Raw genomic sequence first — 20,031 nt, 5'->3', positions numbered from 1 at the left:
AAGTGTTTCTGCGATCAGAACGGTGTCGTCGGCAAATCTCAGATTGTTTAATCTAACACCATTTATTTTAATACCTACAGATTGCTCAGAGAGTGTTCTATTCATTACGTCTTCGGAATAGAGATTAAACAGGGTTGGTGACAGTATACACCCTTGTCTCACACCTCGCTTTATTTCAATTTCTTCAGTGGTATTATTCTCTACTCTCACTACTGCTTTCTGATTGTAGTACATATTTGCTATTAGTCGGATGTCTCGTTTATCTAAATTCTTTTCTGTCAGGAGTCTGATTAGGTGATCATGCCGCACTTTATCAAAGGCCTTGTTGTAATCTATGAAGCACATGAATACATCTTGATTTATGTCAAGACATCTTTGAGACATAACGTTCAGTGCAAACAACGCCTCTCTTGTTCCAAGTCCATTTCTGAATCCAAACTGGGTATTATTGATGTCCATTTCCAGTTTTCTGTGTACTCTAGAGTGTATAATTTTCAGAAATATTTTCAGTACATGGCTCATCAGACTGATTGTACGGTAATCACTGCATTGTTTGGCATTTATCTTTTTTGGTATAGTAACAAAGGTGGATAAAAGCCATTCTTGTGGTATTTGTCCTGATGTATAAATGCTATTGAAAAGTTTAACTAAAATGTGAATCGAGTCTTCTTCTATTAGTTTAAGGATTTCCGTTGGTATTTCATCTGGACCTGGGGCTTTACCATTTTTCATTCTTTTTAGTGCGTACATTACTTCTTCTTCCGTTATTTCTGGACCTTCGTCTCCTTGTATGTTACTTAGCTCAGATTGTTGTCTATCATCTGCAAAGAGTTCTTCAATATAGTTTTTCCATGTCTTCAACTGTTCTTCTAGTTCTGTTATTATGTTTCCGTTGACATTATACAGGGTATTTGGCTGCTTACGTTTTTGTGTACCTGCAAGTTCTTTCACTTTTTTATGTACATTAAAAATATCATGTTTTGCCTGCAATTGCTCTATTTCTTCACATTTTCTTTTATAAAAATCTTCTTTTGCTATTCTGATTTCTATTTTGATTTCTTTCTGTATTTGTTTATACCTCTGTTCGTTTTTTCCTTTCATTATTCTCCGATTGTCCATGAGAAGAAGGATCTTATCAGTCATCCACCTTTGCTTTCTTTTTGGTTTTTCTTTAGTCAGAATTTTCTTCACAGGACCTGTTATCGCCATTTTTACGTTTTGCCATTTTTTATCTATGTTGTTCGTTGGCTGAGATGTTTCTTTTTCATGAAGTATTTTGAGATTATTATTAATACATTTTTGCAGTTTCTCCTTTACCTCCAGGTTACATAAATGACTGACGTCTATCTGATTTGCTCTTCTTTTCTGCTCCAATCTTTTTAGTTTAATACTCATTTGCGCTATTAGAGGGTTATGGTCTGAAGAGACATCTGCGCCTGGGTAAGCTTTAACGGATTTTAAGGAGTTTCTGTATCGTTCGTTTATCAGTAAAAAATCAATCTGGTTTCGAATTATTCTTTCGCCATTGTCCTGGGGTGATTTCCACGTATAAAGTCTTCTCTTTGGTAAGTTGAAGAATGTATTAGATGCAATCATGTTATTCTCCTGGCAGAATTGAAGTAGTCTGTCACCTCGTTCATTTCTTTTGCCGAGTCCGTATTCTCCTACATGTTTTCCACTTTTTCCTTTACCAATTTTTGAGTTAAAATCACCTAGAATTACGGTAATGTCTCGTGGTTTCGTCGATTTTAATACTTGATTGATTTCTTCGTAGAATTGTTCAATTTCGTCCTCGGATTTATCTGCAGTAGGTGCATAGATCTGTATGATATTTAGTTTACTTGTGTTTGTTTGTAATTGAAGAAATAAGAGCCGATCTGATACTGGAGTATATATATATATATATATATATAGATTGAACGAATTTAAAACGGAACATACAAAATCAATGTATTTCGGCTCAACTGCGCTCTAGGTGGTTGGCCAACAAAAGGTTGTCAAATAATTATATTATAAAAATCCAATACTTCAGCGGGTTGCTGGATTCTGAACTCATTCAAGAACAAGTCAAAACTCCTCCCAAATAGGTTGCCTAGAATCACTGTGAAAACTAGAGTAAACAAGGAGTTATTATGCTCTCAAACCACCTATCGCTTCCTTATAGTCCAAGAGATAGAGCCGAAATTTTGAACTGATCAGTAATATGACATTTCTCTATTGGAATATATTCATTGTAACTGGGTTAAGACTTTGCCTTACAGGCGGACGCCCCTCGTGGTACAGGGGGTGGCTATACAGGGATGAAGTTGTCATTTTTTCGGAAAAATTAACGATCGATAATATGGCTGAAAATTTGCCCAGAGTAAGATCTTGGTATAACTAGACGAAATCCCAAAGGGCGGACGCGAGAGTGGATACATAAGGGGTGGCGGACAGGGGTGAAGTTGCAATTTTTTGGGAAAAAATTAACGATAAGTAATATGTCCGCCATTTTCATGGCTCATTATTTAGCCCCTAAAAACTCTAAATCCAAAAGGGCGGACAGCTGGGTTGGTACAGAGAGCCATAAAACGGGGTCAAATGTACCACTTGCTTGCGCATTTTAGGTCTCGGTAACAATTTTCAAACTGATTTTATTATGATATTTTTATACCGATTGATTTGAAAATTTGTATGCTCACTTCTGTTACTATTCTGAAAAGCGTCAAGTAGTTTTCCTCAAAATTTTCCAAAAAAATTTCCGTAAATGAAAATTTTCGTAATTTTTTGAGGTAAAATCTAATTTGTAGAATCCTTTCAATTTTCTGTAAGTTATACCATGATTTTTTTCCAAAAATTTTCAAACGATTTTTCCGATAAGAAAAAAAAATTAGAAAAACTTTTCTAAATCATTTGATAAAACTCTACGTCATCGTTTGAATCTTTTATAGAATATTTTGTAGTTTTAAAATGATATTATGATAATGTTTTTTTTTCAAACTAAAGTCATATTTACTTTACAAATCACATTTTTTTCTTAAATATAAATATTTTACGAATTAATTTTTAATTGAATAAATGTTTGATATTAGAATGAAAAACAAAAAAAAATATTTTCAATATAATAATCAATTGAAATTATCTGATGATTGATAAAAATTAATTATGAAACCGGTTAAGTAATTTTATTAAATTAAAGTAATTTTATAATGTTAACTATTGAATATTTTCGGTATAACAAATAGTAATTTTACTTATTTTTTATTACAATAAAAAGGTTTTTAAATTTATATTGCATAAATAATGGTTGTTCAGATATAAGAAAAATTTGATTTATTATTACATTAATAATCAAATACAAAATATATTATTTCTATTTATCAATAGGTAAAATTCAATTTCTAGAATTCCTTTAACATTTTACAAATTATTATTAATAAAAATCAATTTAATAGTGGAATTATCAATTTTTTAAGTTTTGAAATTTACTTTGTAGATATTTTCAATATTTTTTTTAACTTTCAAATTGATTGAATTTTTTTTCATTAGTTAATTATAATTTTACAAATTCTGATTGGACATTAATTTTGCGTCATTATTATTTTAAAATATTAAAATAATAATGATGCGCGTTCCATTCAGATCAGTAATTCTAGACGCATGCGCTAAATGTAATAAGTATCAAGATGCTTTTATCCAACTTGGTGAAAGTGACTTCGATTGTAATGAAGTTTTTGAAACCTTAGAAACTTTCATATGTCACTTATATGGAACAGGATTAACGAGAACAATTCCAAAAAGAAAAGTAGACTATGTCAGATTTTCACTATTTAACCGGCAGTATAAGTTGCATGTTTGCAGTTTGAAAATTGTTACCGAGACCTAAAATGCGCAAGCAAGTGGTACATTTGACCCCGTTTTATGGCTCTCTGTACCAACCCAGCTGTCCGCCCTTTTGGATTTAGAGTTTTTAGGGGCTAAATAATGAGCCATGAAAATGGCGGACATATTACTTATCGTTAAGATAAGTAGATAATTTCAATTGATTATTATATTGAAAATATTTTTTTTTGTTTTTCAGTCTAATATCAAACATTTATTCAATTAAAAATTAATTCGTAAAATATTTATATTTAAGAAAAAAATGTGATTTGTAAAGAAATTATGACTTTTGTTTGAAAAAAAAACATTATCATAATATCATTTTAAAACTACAAAATATTCTATAAAAGATTCAAACGATGACGTAGAGTTTTATCAAATGATTTAGAAAAGTTTTTCTAATTTTTTTTTTCTTATCGGAAAAATCGTTTGAAAATTTTTGGAAAAAAATCATGGTATAACTTACAGAAAATCGAAAGGATTCTACAAATTAGATTTTACCTCAAAAAATTACGAAAATTTTCATTTACGGAAATTTTTTTGGAAAATTTTGAGGAAAACTCTACTTGACGCTTTTCAGAATAGTAACAGAAGTGAGCATACAAATTTTCAAATCAATCGGTATAAAAATATCATAATAAAATCAGTTTGAAAATTGTTACCGAGACCTAAAATGCGCAAGCAAGTGGTACATTTGACCCCGTTTTATGGCTCTCTGTACCAACCCAGCTGTCCGCCCTTTTGGATTTAGAGTTTTTAGGGGCTAAATAATGAGCCATGAAAATGGCGGACATATTACTTATCGTTAATTTTTTCCCAAAAAATTGCAACTTCACCCCTGTCCGCCACCCCTTATGTATCCACTCTCGCGTCCGCCCTTTGGGATTTCGTCTAGTTATACCAAGATCTTACTCTGGGCAAATTTTCAGCCATATTATCGATCGTTAATTTTTCCGAAAAAATGACAACTTCATCCCTGTATAGCCACCCCCTGTACCACGAGGGGCGTCCGCCTGTAAGGCAAAGTCTTAACCCAGTTACAATGAATATATTCCAATAGAGAAATGTCATATTACTGATCAGTTCAAAATTTCGGCTCTATCTCTCCGACTATTAGGCAAGCTCCTCTTTCCTTTATCTAAGCAGTCAGATGAATATTTTGAGCGGTGTTGCCAATCTCATTCCTCTAGATGTTTTTCAAATAAGGTGTTAACCATAAAATATTTACAGGAAAGAAAGGAAATAACTACAAACCATTATTATTTTTGTTATTAGTCTGTTGTAGTAGATTGGTAAATACATTGAAAAATATAGGCAAATATCCGATTTATTTAAAGGTACGAAGAAGATATAACTCTCAAAAAGATCCGCAAATCCGATTATTACACGGCGATTGGCAACATTAACTTTGGGAGGCGCTATAGGTGCATCCTAAAAGGAGACAGATAGTTGAACGATATTTTATACAATGTCTATCACCGGGTATGGATTTATTTTTGTCCAAGTTTTATATTGGTCCACTATTTCAAATGCAGTTCAAACAGACATATATTAAATTGTATGTTCCGTTTTAAATTCGTTCAATCTGTGTGTATATATATATATATATATATATATATATATATATATATATATATATATATACATATATATATATATATATATATATATATATATATATATATATATATATATGTATATATATATATATATATATATATATATATATATATATATATATATATAGATATATACACAGATTGAACGAATTTAAAACGGAACATACAATTTAATATATGTCTGTTTGAACTGCATTTGAAATAGTGGACCAATATAAAACTTGGACAAAAATAAATAATATATATATAATAATAATAAATAAATAAATATATATATATATATATATCGTGACAGACATAGCATCTTTGATTGGCAGATTATCTCAAGAACAATTTATTGCATCTCAGTAATATACACCAAATAAATACTAAATAAATTTGCTTTGAAAATATTCTGTAATAATAAATAAATAAATACAATGGAAAGCTTCTACCTTCAGAGTCACAATTAATAAAAGGAATTATGAGGTCGTTTTGAGCATTTTATTCTTCTAGTTGTGCTACAGTCTAAGGCTACTGAGCCTTGGTCTCCTGTAATTTCTGCACCCAATATACGCGGTTCTGCGCCGCTCGTTTAAGGTCTACACTAGTGTTGTGTCAATCGTTCATTTTACGAGGACCGAATGAATTAGTGACAGACTCCGAATACGATCGAATGATTTCAATCGTTCGTTCATTTCAATACGTTAGGTTGCCGTTTAAAAGAAATAACGAGTAACCGATTGATTGAGCTAAATCGACTGAAAACCGAGAGCATTGCTTACGGTATTTCATATGTGTATTCACCTTCACCTAAATTATTGGAATATCAGGTTTAATTTTATCTAAATATATATCTTTTAACATTTAAGTTCGTACAGATTCTTAAGAAATTATTCGAGAAGATAGAACTTATATATAAATTTATACAGAAATATGTGCTGCATCCAAATATAAATATTTATTGTCATTTATGATTTTAACTACCTACTAACTACACTCTGAGCCAAAATTAACCGGCTACCTTAAAAATGGGTAATTTTTGATGTCTTAAATCTCTAAACCTGTTGTCGGGTTTAAGTGATTTTTTTAATATATTTTAGCCTTATATCTTGACAATATCGTTATAATAATAAGGTTGCTAAATAGGTAAATTTTCATTTTATACCGGGTGTACGAATTAAGCTGTGTTTTTTTCTTGAAGTTTGCATCACCCTGTGGAATATTCTAGCATTTATAAAATATTGAAATTAAAACCTAACTATAGCCTCATGTTTTCTCAACATTTTGTTTTTTGATTCACTCACTTATGTTAAATAATACAAAAGTTAGGTAGTTTAACAACTAGCCATGTTTTTCATCAATATAGACGATTTAACTCACCAGCAAAATTAACCCCACCACTTTTATTATTGTTTTGTTTACATTACCTGTGACAGTTTGTTTCCTAAATTTGATTTTTGACATATAGCCGTTGTACGACATTGTTACAAATCTGTTTCCGTGTTAATAACAATTCTTGAACAATTTGTAATTAAAATTAAATTTGTAATTAAAATTAACAATTAAAATTGTAATTTTATATCATTGTGAGCGAATATTGTTTAAGTTGAAATTTTAGTGCTTATTTATTGTTTGTGATTTAAAAATGCCAGCGTTCATCCAGACTGTTCCTGAATTCCAGTTTGGACTATAAGGCGTATTCGTTAGCTAGGGCCTAAGTACGCTAAGGTAACGAACAATATATACTAACTATTTGGGGAAACAATTAATAGTAGGTTGTCCGCCTCTTGATTCCCTTAGTAACTTCGCAAAACTTGATAACCAATACTAGCTTTCTTGTACATCTTGTGTAGTAGTTGTAAATTTACGATTTGTTAAATACATAGTAAGTTGAAAGTGGCTTGTTTTTTTTTAACGTTAGATAGAGACTAGAAGAGAACACATTTTTGCTTTGTACATCTTCCCGGCTTCTAACGCAAACCAATAACCTCTGACTCTTTACAGGGCCTGCATCGAAGTATCCTTCAGCCCCTATCCTGTTTTTTCCTACCCTCTTGTAAATCCGCGAGGGCGAAATCACGACCAATTCGAACTAGTGGACCAGTATGCCTCAAATACGCTCGCAGAGGTAAATCGCATTAACCATATAGGACGAGTTTATTACAGTGGTTTATTTTAGTGGTTTTATTCTTTTGGGAGTGATCCTTCCTCCCCTTAACCGAATTTTACCATACCATACCCTCCTTTTATTACAGTGGTTAATTTTGGCCCAGAGTGTATTAACGACATAAGCGAAAGTAATCGCTGGGACCCGATAGAATATTTTCCACTTCCAATACTCCCGGTCTGTAGCTAAGTTCCTGCCTTAAACGCAATTCTTAATTCAATATTTAGTAGGTAATCATTTAAACGAACGCGTTCAGCCGATCGGTCTTCGTCGCAAGTGAGGAACGACCGAGGACCGAAAATAACGAGGGTATTGGCTGTGGGATTTTGTTTTGGTTCGATCGGCGACGTCACTGGTCGATCTATTGATTTTTGTCACCGCACGATCGGATCGTTATGAACTAGAAATATTTCAATCGTTCAATACTTTGAAGTGATTTAATCAAAACGAACGAATCAATCGCGATTGATACTACACTAGTATACACTATTAAAAGTCAGCATATATGAGCATGAAACATACATCAAGAATAAAGACTTCGACAAATCTCAGATATGCAAACATGCAAAATCCATGCATATGCAAAAACCCCACCCTCAGATTTTCTGTCAACCAAAAGAAGGCTATGGCCTACAAGATCGAGGCCCAGTGAGTGAACATGTTTGAAAAACATAACCCAACTTAATTACTTGACTGTTATACTTTGCGCACCATTTTTTAAATATCTTTTTTGAAAACGATTTTCGGAGTGGAAATCGAAACGTCAAACGTTATTAATAATGTAATTATCATTACAATCAATTGTGTCTAAAAACCCATAAGCATAATATTTAATATAAAAATGTTAGACATAGGTACGAATCTCTGTAAGCCAATATATTAAGTAACAATCGTTACCGCTATAATTTTCGGAATTGAACACAAAGGTGAGGCGGAAATGAAAGCACGGAAGCCATAAGAAAGTAAAGTGATGGAAGTTAAAGAATAAGGATTTGGCAAAAGTCTTTAAGAGTAGAGTGCTGGAAGAGTATTACTGCTAAATTTTTAAAATATTGATAGTCAAAATAATTCAATAAAATAAAATTCAATAATTTAATTTAAACGTATAAAAAATCTAAAGTAACATGGAAACAAACCTTGCATGACCTTCTTATGTACACTTTCGTTTTCAGCCTTCTCGTAAACAGAAGACAGAGCTGCTACTATCGGTCCATACACAATCTGGAAAAGCTCAGAATCGTAAGTACCACTATTATCATGTATGTACATGCCATCTTTTGTCTGTCCCTTCCTCAGCAGGATCTTCCAGAAATAATTTTCCCTAACTAACCCGGCTTGTTCGGCTGGCATAACTATTTCTTCGTTTTTTATTGTTGTATATATATCATCTAACATTTCTTCGTCAAAATCGTTACCTCCGTTAACGCCCTTCAAATTTTTCTTGAAGGCATTAGCCGACATGGGGGTCGTTTGTTTTTTTGCATTTTCGTTATGTTGGTCAACGTTGAGCATTATTATCGCATAGGCTAAAGTAAAGGCAGAATCCACATCTGCAAATGGTTCGTTGTTGGCCTTGTGCCACGTTTCGGCGAAATGTTCTAAGATCAGGGAGATTGTGGGTGCCTCACCTACAAAAATATATTCATGTACAAATATAAAAATTAAAGGTATTGATAGTCTATAACAAAAAATAATATTAAACTAGTACATCACAAACCACAAATACAATAGCTTCAGAGTGAGCACATATAACTTAACAGTGAGGGTATATATATATATATATATATATATATATATATATATATATATATATATATATATACATATATATATATATATATACATATATATATATATATATATATATATATATATATATATATATATATATAAATACGTTCAAATTATCGGGTAAAGTGGTCTGTAATAAAAATCTTTCTTTTTTCTAAATTACTCAATATTTCGCCATTTATTTAAAAGCTTCCTCAGGAGTAAACTAAAAACAATTTGAACATTACAAAAAATGGCGTACAAATACATTTTAACACTCACAGAATTTAAAAGATTTCGCAAATAAAAACTGACATTGAAGTATTTGAAATATTGAATGTCAAGATTAAATTGTCTTAAGCACGTTCGTTACAGCTATACGATAAAAAATTAAAATTATTTCAAATGTAAAAATAAAAATAACAATAAAAGAAAAGTTAGAAGAATAATATTTATTTGATGAATTATTAAGGTTAGTTGTTATTAAGATGAATGTTGGCTATTTTTAATATTTATAAATTTTGTTCAATATGTTACAATATATGTTACTTAACTGTCCAGTGTCCGTTTTATAATTTAAAGTGTTTTTATTTTTGTTAATGTAATACATTTCAAGAAATAATCTACTTTTGTAGTTATCAGTCTGTGCCAAAATATGAGCTTTGTTATAGTCTAGCATATGACCAGTGTTTTCATAGTGCTCAACCACTGCGCAAGTATTTTTTCTCAAGCGGCAATCACTTTTATGTTGTGTGATGCGTTGTTTTAGCCATTGTGATGTTTGAAAAAAAAACTACAAAAGTAGATTATTTCTTGAAATGTATTACATTAACAAAAATAAAACACTTTAAATTATAAAACGGACACTGGACAGTTAAGTAACATATATTGTAAGATATTGAACAAAATTTATAAATATTAAAAATAGCCAACATTCATCTTAATATGTTTTCTGCCAGCAAACACAACGAGTGTCCTTCAGCCCATGGACCAAAGTGTCATCACGAGTCTGAAAAGCCATTACAGAGAAGACTTTTGATGGAATTGGTTGAGAACAATGGCGATCTTAAACTAACATTCTTGACGCCATCCTAATGATTAGTAAATCCTGGGACGAGGTGACCAGCAATACAATAAAACATTCCTTCAAACATGCAGGATGGTTGGAAGATCAAGGATTGACTGATGGTGAAGATGACCTGCCATTAGATGTTTGGGCCAGACAGTTTGAACTTAGTATCACCTACGGACCAGAAGAGCTAACAGATTTTGAAGAATTTGATGAAAATCTAGCTATAACACCTGGACTTTTTGACGAGGACATCCTACAAGTAGTTCGTGTAGAAGAAAACAGTGACCCGGAAGTTAAAGCAGAGCCAGAACCAGCTCCGACCGCTCAGCAGGCATTGGATGCGGCAAAAGTACTGCATCGATTCTTCATCCACCAGGAAGAACGAGTGCTTTTGAGTTGATTTATGCTGAGACTTTTTGGTAATGTAGGCTAAATAAATTTTACAGCAGCATATTATTTTGTTATTGTACAGTACACATGTTTTAATTGTACAGTCATTTTTTATACTGTATTGCTTATATTATTCTTTAATAAATCTATGTAGTATACAATACAGTTTTAATTAATTTATATTCGTTTTGATCAATTTTTTTAAATAAAAATAGGTTACTTAGTACAGTATTATTAATATGACAGTACCGAATTTTGTCCCTCTCTGTATAACGATCTCTCCTTATAACGATGAAAATTCCCGGTCCCTTGCATATCGTTATAGAGAGAGAGGACTGTAATTACAATTTCAACAAGATAATACTTAGCAAAAATGGAAAGTATTAAATGAATATAACCTTTAATAAAATAAATTCGTTAAATTAAATAAAAGATTCTACATACATATAAAATTAATAGGGTTGAAAATAAAGGTGGCTTGGAGGTTATGTCAAAAGAATATTATATTAAAACGATATCAACATGTTCTCACTCCAAAAGAGATCTAAGAATATAAATGAGTTTATGAACAGAAATTCCAATTTAAACACATGAAATAGATACATAAAAAATGCTTACTTTCGATTAGTTTGAAGTGAAACTGACAGACGGAAGCCAAGAGTTGTCAATTGACAAATATCTTGTATCGACTTGGAATAGGTCATAGACATTTTATGTCTATGGAATTGATAAGGGGTCTGAATACGGGAATATGCAAATAGTGAATGAGAACAGAATCGAAATAAGTGAAAATTTAAAATGAAGAATAAGATTTGACAACATGTTTAGTTGATAGAAAGTTGAGCGTTAACTATTTTTAGAAGAAAAATAGTAAAACAAAACAGAAACTTAACAAATGAATAAAATTAACAGAAATTGGAATACACTAATTATTTGAAGAAAAATAACAAACATGTGACGGTAATAACGTTACAAAATTTAAGAATCTTTGACAAATAAAAATATACAAACAAATTTTTTTTCCTATCCTTTTTTGTGTATTAAAGAAGTAAAATATGAATATATATGTATATATATATATATATATATATATATATATATATATATATATATATATATATATATATATATGTTTATATATATATATATATATATATATATATATATATATATATATATATATATATATATATATATATATGTTTATATATATATATATATATATATATATATATATATATATATATATATATATATATATTAGAAGTGATTATTTCGACCAAAAAATAATTTATAAATACGTTCAAATTATCGGGTAAAGTGGTCTGTAATATAAATCTTTCTTTTTTCTAAATTACTCAATATTTCGCCATTTATTTAAAAGCTTCCTCGGGAGTATGGGCTGAAGGACACTCGTTGTGTTTGTTGGCAGAAAACAAAGTTCGATGTTTTGAAAGTCGCACAATACATAATTGGCAGGACAATTGTCTACAAGCAGAAGAATTTTTTTTCCTTTAAGCTCGATATCCCACTTTCTTATCGCTTCTTCAAAAATTTCCAAAGTCATCCACGCACTCTTGTTTGTTTTATAGGTTACCGGTAGATTTTTTATGTTTTTAAAGCAACGTGGGTTTTTCGACTTCCCTATCACTAACAATTTTCGCATCACCGAACCTGTCATGTTAGCGGCCACTAAAAATGTAATGCGTTCCCTAGAGAGCTTTCCATCAACGCACTTTTCCGATTTAAATTTTAAAGTTCTGGTTGGTGTCATTTTAAAAAACAATCCAGTCTCACCAGCATTCAAAATGTCGTCTGATGCATATCGTGCCTTCAGACCAGGACACACGTTTTCTAGCCAACCATCCATTACGTTTTTGTTAACATCGCGAGCCTCTTCGCTGATTTGTCCGTAGTTGATCTTGTGCCGCAGCTTCCACTTGCTCAGACAACCCTCAGATGCCTTGAAATTCTCAATTCCAAGCTCAGTTGCAAAAAACCCAAGCTTTTGTCCTGACCACAGGCCCAGAAAGTGGAATATGGTTCATACGCTGCTGATTTAACCACTGAAGCAAAGCGCGATCTAAATCTTCGTGCTGAGATTTCCGCAATTTCTTCCTGCTACCGCCCTCCATCTCCGCTTCTAGCCACTTTTTTCTGTTCTTCCATATCGTAGCCATAGTTGACTGAGACAGCCCCGTACGGCGAACGACATGCGATTACTTTTCACCTTTCTCTATTACTCGAGTTATCGATAACTTTTCCTCCACCAAGAACATTTACGCTTTTTCGAAAACATGTTGACTGTTGACACACTGAGACACAACTCAAACTAGGAATGAAAAGTCGTCAATAGATGACAACATCTGTGTGATAACAGTTAGGCACGCCACCCGAACAATAAAAGAGAGTCACTTAACCCTCTGATAAGAATGAGTAAAATGGGTGGCCGCATTCCTTAAGTGCAAAACAAAACAACTGCTGGATAATGACCTTGCCACTTGTGACTCAGGTTTAAACAACTTTAAACACATTTGTCATCGACACTATTGAACGCTGAAAAGTCATCGCTATAAAGAGAGAACGATATCGGTATAGAGAAAGAATTAATACATTGTCCTTATGACGAACCAACCAACGTTTACTATTTTCATCGTTATAGAGGAATTATCGTTATATAGGGAATCGTTATAAAGAGAGACTACTGTACTTGTAATTTTGGTCCAACATGGCAAGGAAATGTTTAAAATTATGCTGTTGCTAATAAAAGGTTTTTTATTTTAGTTGTTTAGCCTTATTGGCAATTATTCTTTTCCTCCTATTTGGGTGGGACTTCATGAACCATGTGGTGCGCCACAGAGAGAACACATATGGAACATGACATGACTGATGCTATGGGGAACTACATTCAACTAATAAATTCATACTAATTGATCTATGTTCCACTACAACTGCAGTTAACACTACAATGAACTGCAGCAAGCCAACAAGTTATCCAACTACATGAAGCCAACCATACATTTCGGCATAACATTTTGTACAGGCAGGATTTGTTTTTTTATTAATATTAAAATTAATTTTTAATGTATAATAAATACAGTTAGTTAATATACTATTTTATTTGTCCCTGCCTTTTCTCTTTGTTAAGATTTGCGTTTAAGATGAGACTATCTTAACCTGAGAGACTAGAGCTAGTCGAAGGTCAAAACAATTGGCTCCCAACGTTAGTTGGAGTTATATTGTTACGCTGTACTAATATGCACAGATAGTTTCTGTGAAGATTCTAACTTTGGTAAATTTAGCCATTTTCAATAAGAAATGGTCTACTTAACACGATTTTTGAAAGAGACACAGTTTCGATTGGCTAAGTATTTATGGTGGGCACTATAAAAAATTTCTTAATATAACTGGCAAAATATCTATAGTGTGTACTATAAAAGGTTCTTAATAGTCATCATTTACTATAGGATTTTTGTAGTCTCTCTTCATTTGTTATGTAATCTCGCATAAACGCAATAATTGTACATTTAATAAGATTCGATAATTTAAATTTTTTTAATTCGTGATTATCTCCGTATATTGATGACTGTTTGATTTTTAATGTAAGACAAGTTCAACGTACGTACCCATTTGTTAATATTAATGAGAACTCACCTGGTAACCTGAAAGTCTCTAGGAAAGCTCTCAAAGCTTCATCGATACGCACTCCGGTAAAATTAAAAGTATCAACGAAGGATTGCAGAATTTTCAAATTACTTCGATTACTTATATATTCGCCAATCATAGCCTTGTTCAGAACTGGATTTTCTCTTAAAAATCTAGCGATTTCATCCAAATCAATATCCTGTTTTAGTACTCCGTGTTCTTGAAGAAATTCTATTCCCTTTTTTGGCTTTTTGTTGAAGTATTCGGTACCTATAAATAATAAAAAGTTAGTTATAGATAATGAAGTAGATACCAGACCTGTTTTTAAAGAGGCATAGATTCAGAGGCATAAATTCTAACCAAATCCGACTAATCATGAAAAAAATGTACGCAATTTATATACTACTCAAAATATTCAAAGTTTGTAAAGACGGGACATGGACACACTTATACAACTTTCAGCTACATAACATATACAAGATATGTGCAAATTTTGTGGGAAGTACAAAAACGTCTGCAATTAGCAGAAGATATAACCCGGGCACTAGAATCAAGTATGTCATAGTCATAGTAATACTTTATTGATCCTTTAAAGACATTAAAAATAAATGTATAGGATACGTCACTACAGAATTCAGTATAAAAAACATTAATGTGTATAATACAATATTCACAGTGTAACAAAATTGACAAAACATAAAATATATAAAATAACATTTTTACAAGTAAAATATGAAGCTACTGCAGTTTGTCCTCAAGATATTCATTTATAGAATAATATGCTTTTCTTAGGAGTAAATCTTTAACATTTTTTTAAATTTAGAGGAAAGTGGTATTTCTTTCGCAGTTTTTGGCAAATAATTGTATAAGGTCAGTCCCATATATCTGAAGCAATTTTGAAATTTGGATGTTCTGTGTTTAGGAACTCGTAAAGATTCAGCACTTCTTGTATTGTAATAGTGATTGAATTTAATGGAAATGTATTGATTTCCTCTTTTACATAAAGTAAACATTTATAGATATATAGGCAGTAGAAAGTTAAAATTTGATCTTTAATAAAAATTGGAGAGAGAATAAAAATTGGACAAGAATGTTGATAATCCAAATTAAAAATTTTATGGATCATTTTTTTTTGGTAATGAACACTTTGTTACTATCTACTGAGTTCCCCCACAAAATTACATTATAGCACATGTAGCTGTAAGCAAGGCTATATTAAACGTTCATTAATGCCGAGATGGGTAGTGTGTTTTTAATTCTAGATATAGCATAAAAAGCTTATCTACAATCTGAATCTGAATGACTACAATCAACGAACACACCCAAAAACTTTGTAAAGTGGAAGATAATATATTGTTTCTATCATGGATGGTTAAGATATAGTCATAGGTAGATGAGTTGTATGATTGAAAATAAATAATTTCCGTCTTGTCAATGTTTAATATTAGTCTGTTGGTATTACACCAGCGTATAAAACAGTCAACAACAGTCTTCATGATCATTTTTAATTCCTCGAGTGTACGTGCAGAGACTATTAACGAGGTATCATCAGCAAACATTGATATTATAAGTGCCCTTATATGATCTGGTAGATCATTAATAAAAATTAGGAATAATAATGGTCCCAGCACGGATCCCTGTGGTACTCCTTTATTTGTCGTGTATGGTTCTGAGCTTGATTCTTTCATCTTAAAAACACTCTTCCTGTCACTTAAGAAATTTATTACGAATTGTAGAAATATCCCTCTAAAACCAACGTTATATAATTTATTGCGAATAAATGTTATGTCTAAGCAGTCAAAAGCTCGTGATAGATCAAAAAATAGTCCTGCCACGTGGTTTCTACTATCTAATTCATCATAAATACGCTCAAACAAGCTGCATGCAGCCGTGAGTGTTGACTTTTTTTTATCTAAAGCCGTGTTGTTTTGGAGTTAATAAATTGTATTCTTCTATCAAATTTAACATTCTGTTGTATACAATCTCTATTACTTTGGAAATTATGCTAAGAACAGATACTCCTCTATAATTTGAAATATCATGAGGTTCATTCTTTTTGAAGATTGGAGTAACTTTTGCCATTTTAAATATGGATGGAAATTGGCTGGTTGTTATTGAGAGAAATTGGTTAAAGGAATCGATATATGATCACTTATCAGATTATTTTTACAGATATGTTATCAATACCAGTATTAGGCTTATTTTTTAGTTGATCGATTGTATTTTTTATTTCAATTGGAGTTACGGGTAAAAAGAAAAATGTTTTGTTACACATTTTTGAGGTAGTACAAGAAGAAGGCAACAATGTGCCAAGATGAATTTGAAGAGTGTATTCTGTAATTGTAGCAAAATATGAGGCAAACTAATTAGCAATATCACAAGACTTGGTAATCATTTTATCATCATAATGTAGAATAATATCAGACCTCTTCTTTTGCCTACCCGTTTCACTGTTTACTAAATTCCAAATTGTTTTTGGTATATTGTAAGATCGATTAATTAAGTCACTATGAAAGTTTTTTTTAGTATTTATTAATAGAGAATTATATTCTTTTTTTGCCTGTGTATAGGTACCTATCTTGAGACTCGAGACTCCCTATATTTTTTGCTATCCAGTGTAGATTTTTTAGTTTTTCACTAGCGTGTCTTATCTCATTTGTTACCCATTTGTTTTGTGTGCTTTATACCGTGTTTTTATGGGACAATATAAATTTAGATTGTAATTTAAAATGCTAAAAAATTAATTTGTGACATATTCAGCATTCAATCGTGAATAAACTTCATCAAAAACTGGAGAAGAAATCCCTGCGTAAACATCAACATATTTTCATCTGACATATCCCTGTAACTGATGGGTTTTTTATCTTTTTTCGATACTTTATTGGCTTGCAAATTTACACTAAGTGAAAATACTTGATGGTCACTGAAGTGCCACTCGAAAACATTTGATTTATAAAGGATATACCAGGATATATCAGGATAAACCAAAGTTCAGGTGAATAGACAGGGTAACGGCAGATGCTGAGATTGGTATTTATAACAGGAAAACTAAAAAAAAAACAGAAGAAAAGAGTATAGTACCGTAAACCAGAGAAGATCGATATCCTCTAGCTATAGCACCACAAATAATGAGAAAGACCAACCTCATGAATTTTGTAATTGCAAGAATGTTAAAAGTGAACCAGAGACTGGACATGAGCAGTAAAAATTTGGCAGTAGAATAGTAGATGCGACAAGCATAAAGCATTTATGATGTGAGGAAACGAAGGATCGTAATTAAGTATAAAATGCAGCTTTTCCACCATTCTCTCTTTCTGCTTGGAAAAGTATTTAGCATTTACTTAAATATTTTATTTTTAATATTCCTATTATTTTATTATAATACTAGTAACTTTGCCCGTCACATGCGACGGGGGATCCAATTAATTGTCATCTACAGTCAGTCATTGAATTTTTAAAATAATAAACTTTTTGCATATAATCCAAGTAAATATAAAGTATGATCTGGTTCACTTCTGACCCGAGATCAACATTTTTCACCATACATGTATATATATATATATATATATATATATATATATATATATATATATATATATATATATATATATATATTGTTGTACTTTTGAATGTCCATAAGCAATAAAAAACCGATATACAAATTTTATTACTTAAATAAAAATTAAAATTATTGATATTTCATAAAGACACGGGCATATAAATTTTCAAACATCCTGTATAAGACAAAATATGTATTTTAAGTTGTTCGAAGAATTGTTCATTAGGCCTCAGAGACAAGACTTTCAAATATTATCGATAAGAAATTTAAATAAGTCGGTTATTGTGGAATGGATTTACCCGGAATAAAAGTGTATATAGAAAGTGTTTAAACAATAGACCGGGATTTGCGGTGGTTTTTCTCCCCGAAAGATTATATCGGTAAAAGTTTATTAACAAAAGACATTGAATTGAGAAACAGGTCTCGTTTGTAGCTATTAGTAAGAAATATTTGTAAAGCAGATAGATTTAGTTAGAATAATTAAAGAATGTTGTTTTCTGGAATTACCCGAATGACGTTTTATAGAGAGAGTTGGTTGGTAACGATATACGTCACAGAGGTGGATGATTTTTATTGGTCAATTTTTAAATGCAAGGAGGTGGTGGTTTTGGCTATGAGATAGGAGAGAGGAAAAAGGTTGGTTAGTCAGTTTTTCGTCGTCCAAGAAGGAAGGAGCTTTGTGATTTGTGTTTGTTTGAAGTCCCGAAGACGTAATTTACCGGGTGTGTTTATTTGCTGTGTAAAAGCTGACCAGTGTGAGGAACGGGGTACAGAGAGATAGAAAAACCAAAGGGTATAAGAATATTAATATCAGACGAAGCTGGAAACATTTGGAGTTATAAACAGGCGCGGAGATTGGCTCAAAAGGAGGCTGCATAGACTAACACGAGTTGTTGGGTTGCAGATACCAGGACAGATAGGAGAAAGGTGTACGTCATCTGGACCACAATAGGAGCAGAAGCAGAGAAAGGATTTTTTTTGTGGCGTGGCCATAGAATTGCAACGGCAGAGAAAGAAAGGTCAGTCAATTTTCATTAGAGCAGGAGTGTGGTTTTCATTTATTAATTAAATAAATTGAATAAATAATAGAGACAGTTAATTTTGCGATCATTTAAAAAAAAAAGAATTATAAAAAGAGCTTAGTTATAACACATATTAAAAATCAATGTAAAATAACATTTGGGTCCATGATAGAAAACAACTTCTCATATATTTAAAGTTAGTATATTGCAAATATTACAGGATTGATTGTTATATAAAATTTCATTAAAATAAAGGACATCTCACATATAGTTCAGTTGAAATTCTATGTATTTTATTCAGGTCATATTACCTATCCCAATTAGGATGCCAATTGGAAAATATTTTGAATCCACGATCAAAGGTAAATAGTACAAGTTAAATAGCCTGAGATTGTAATTAATTAATGCTGATTTATTGTGATTAATTGGAGATTAGATCATTTAATAAATATAGACAGGAATTTTTCTAAATAAGCAATATAATACAATTTAAATAGCATAACAATATATATATATATATATATATATATATATATATATATATATATATATATATATATATATATATATATATATATATATATATATATATATATATATACAAGAAATACTGGATATTAGTGACTGTCAATATAAACAAACAACACAGTTTATTAGGGTTGCAGTCAGAAAATTGGCCGGGATGTTAATGAAACACTCTTTTGACTTTTTGTCTAGCTTTCGGAATGCTTTTATTCCTTTTTCAAGACATAGTCGTTGAGATTATTTATAAAAGCATTGACACTCAACATTAATAACACACATATAAAATATATAAAATATAAATTCCTCACATCATAAATGCTTTATGCTTGTCGCATCTACTATTCTACTGCCAAATTTTTACTGCTCATATCCAGTCTCTGGTTCACTTTTAACATTCTTGCAATTACAAAATTCATGAG

The 20,031-nt window shown here is 31.2% G+C and overlaps 1 protein-coding gene across 1 annotated transcript in view; it reads right to left on the bottom strand.

Moving 5' to 3' along the window:
• garz (Sec7 domain-containing protein garz) overlaps positions 1–20,031 on the bottom strand; it is a 49,923-nt gene that overhangs the window by 20,817 nt on the left and 9,075 nt on the right. The window contains exons 3-4 of the mRNA XM_072526316.1: positions 14,516–14,776; positions 8,766–9,257 (exon numbers count right to left, since the gene is read on the bottom strand). Of these exons, the coding sequence (XP_072382417.1) occupies positions 8,766–9,257; positions 14,516–14,776 (753 nt within the window). The remainder of the gene's footprint in view (positions 1–8,765; positions 9,258–14,515; positions 14,777–20,031) is intronic.

This window comes from Diabrotica undecimpunctata, chromosome 3, assembly GCF_040954645.1.
Source record: "Diabrotica undecimpunctata isolate CICGRU chromosome 3, icDiaUnde3, whole genome shotgun sequence".
NCBI classification, from domain to species: Eukaryota; Metazoa; Arthropoda; class Insecta; order Coleoptera; family Chrysomelidae; genus Diabrotica; species Diabrotica undecimpunctata.
Note: the sequence above shows the minus strand (reverse complement) of the source record. Positions and strands in the feature narration are given on the sequence as shown.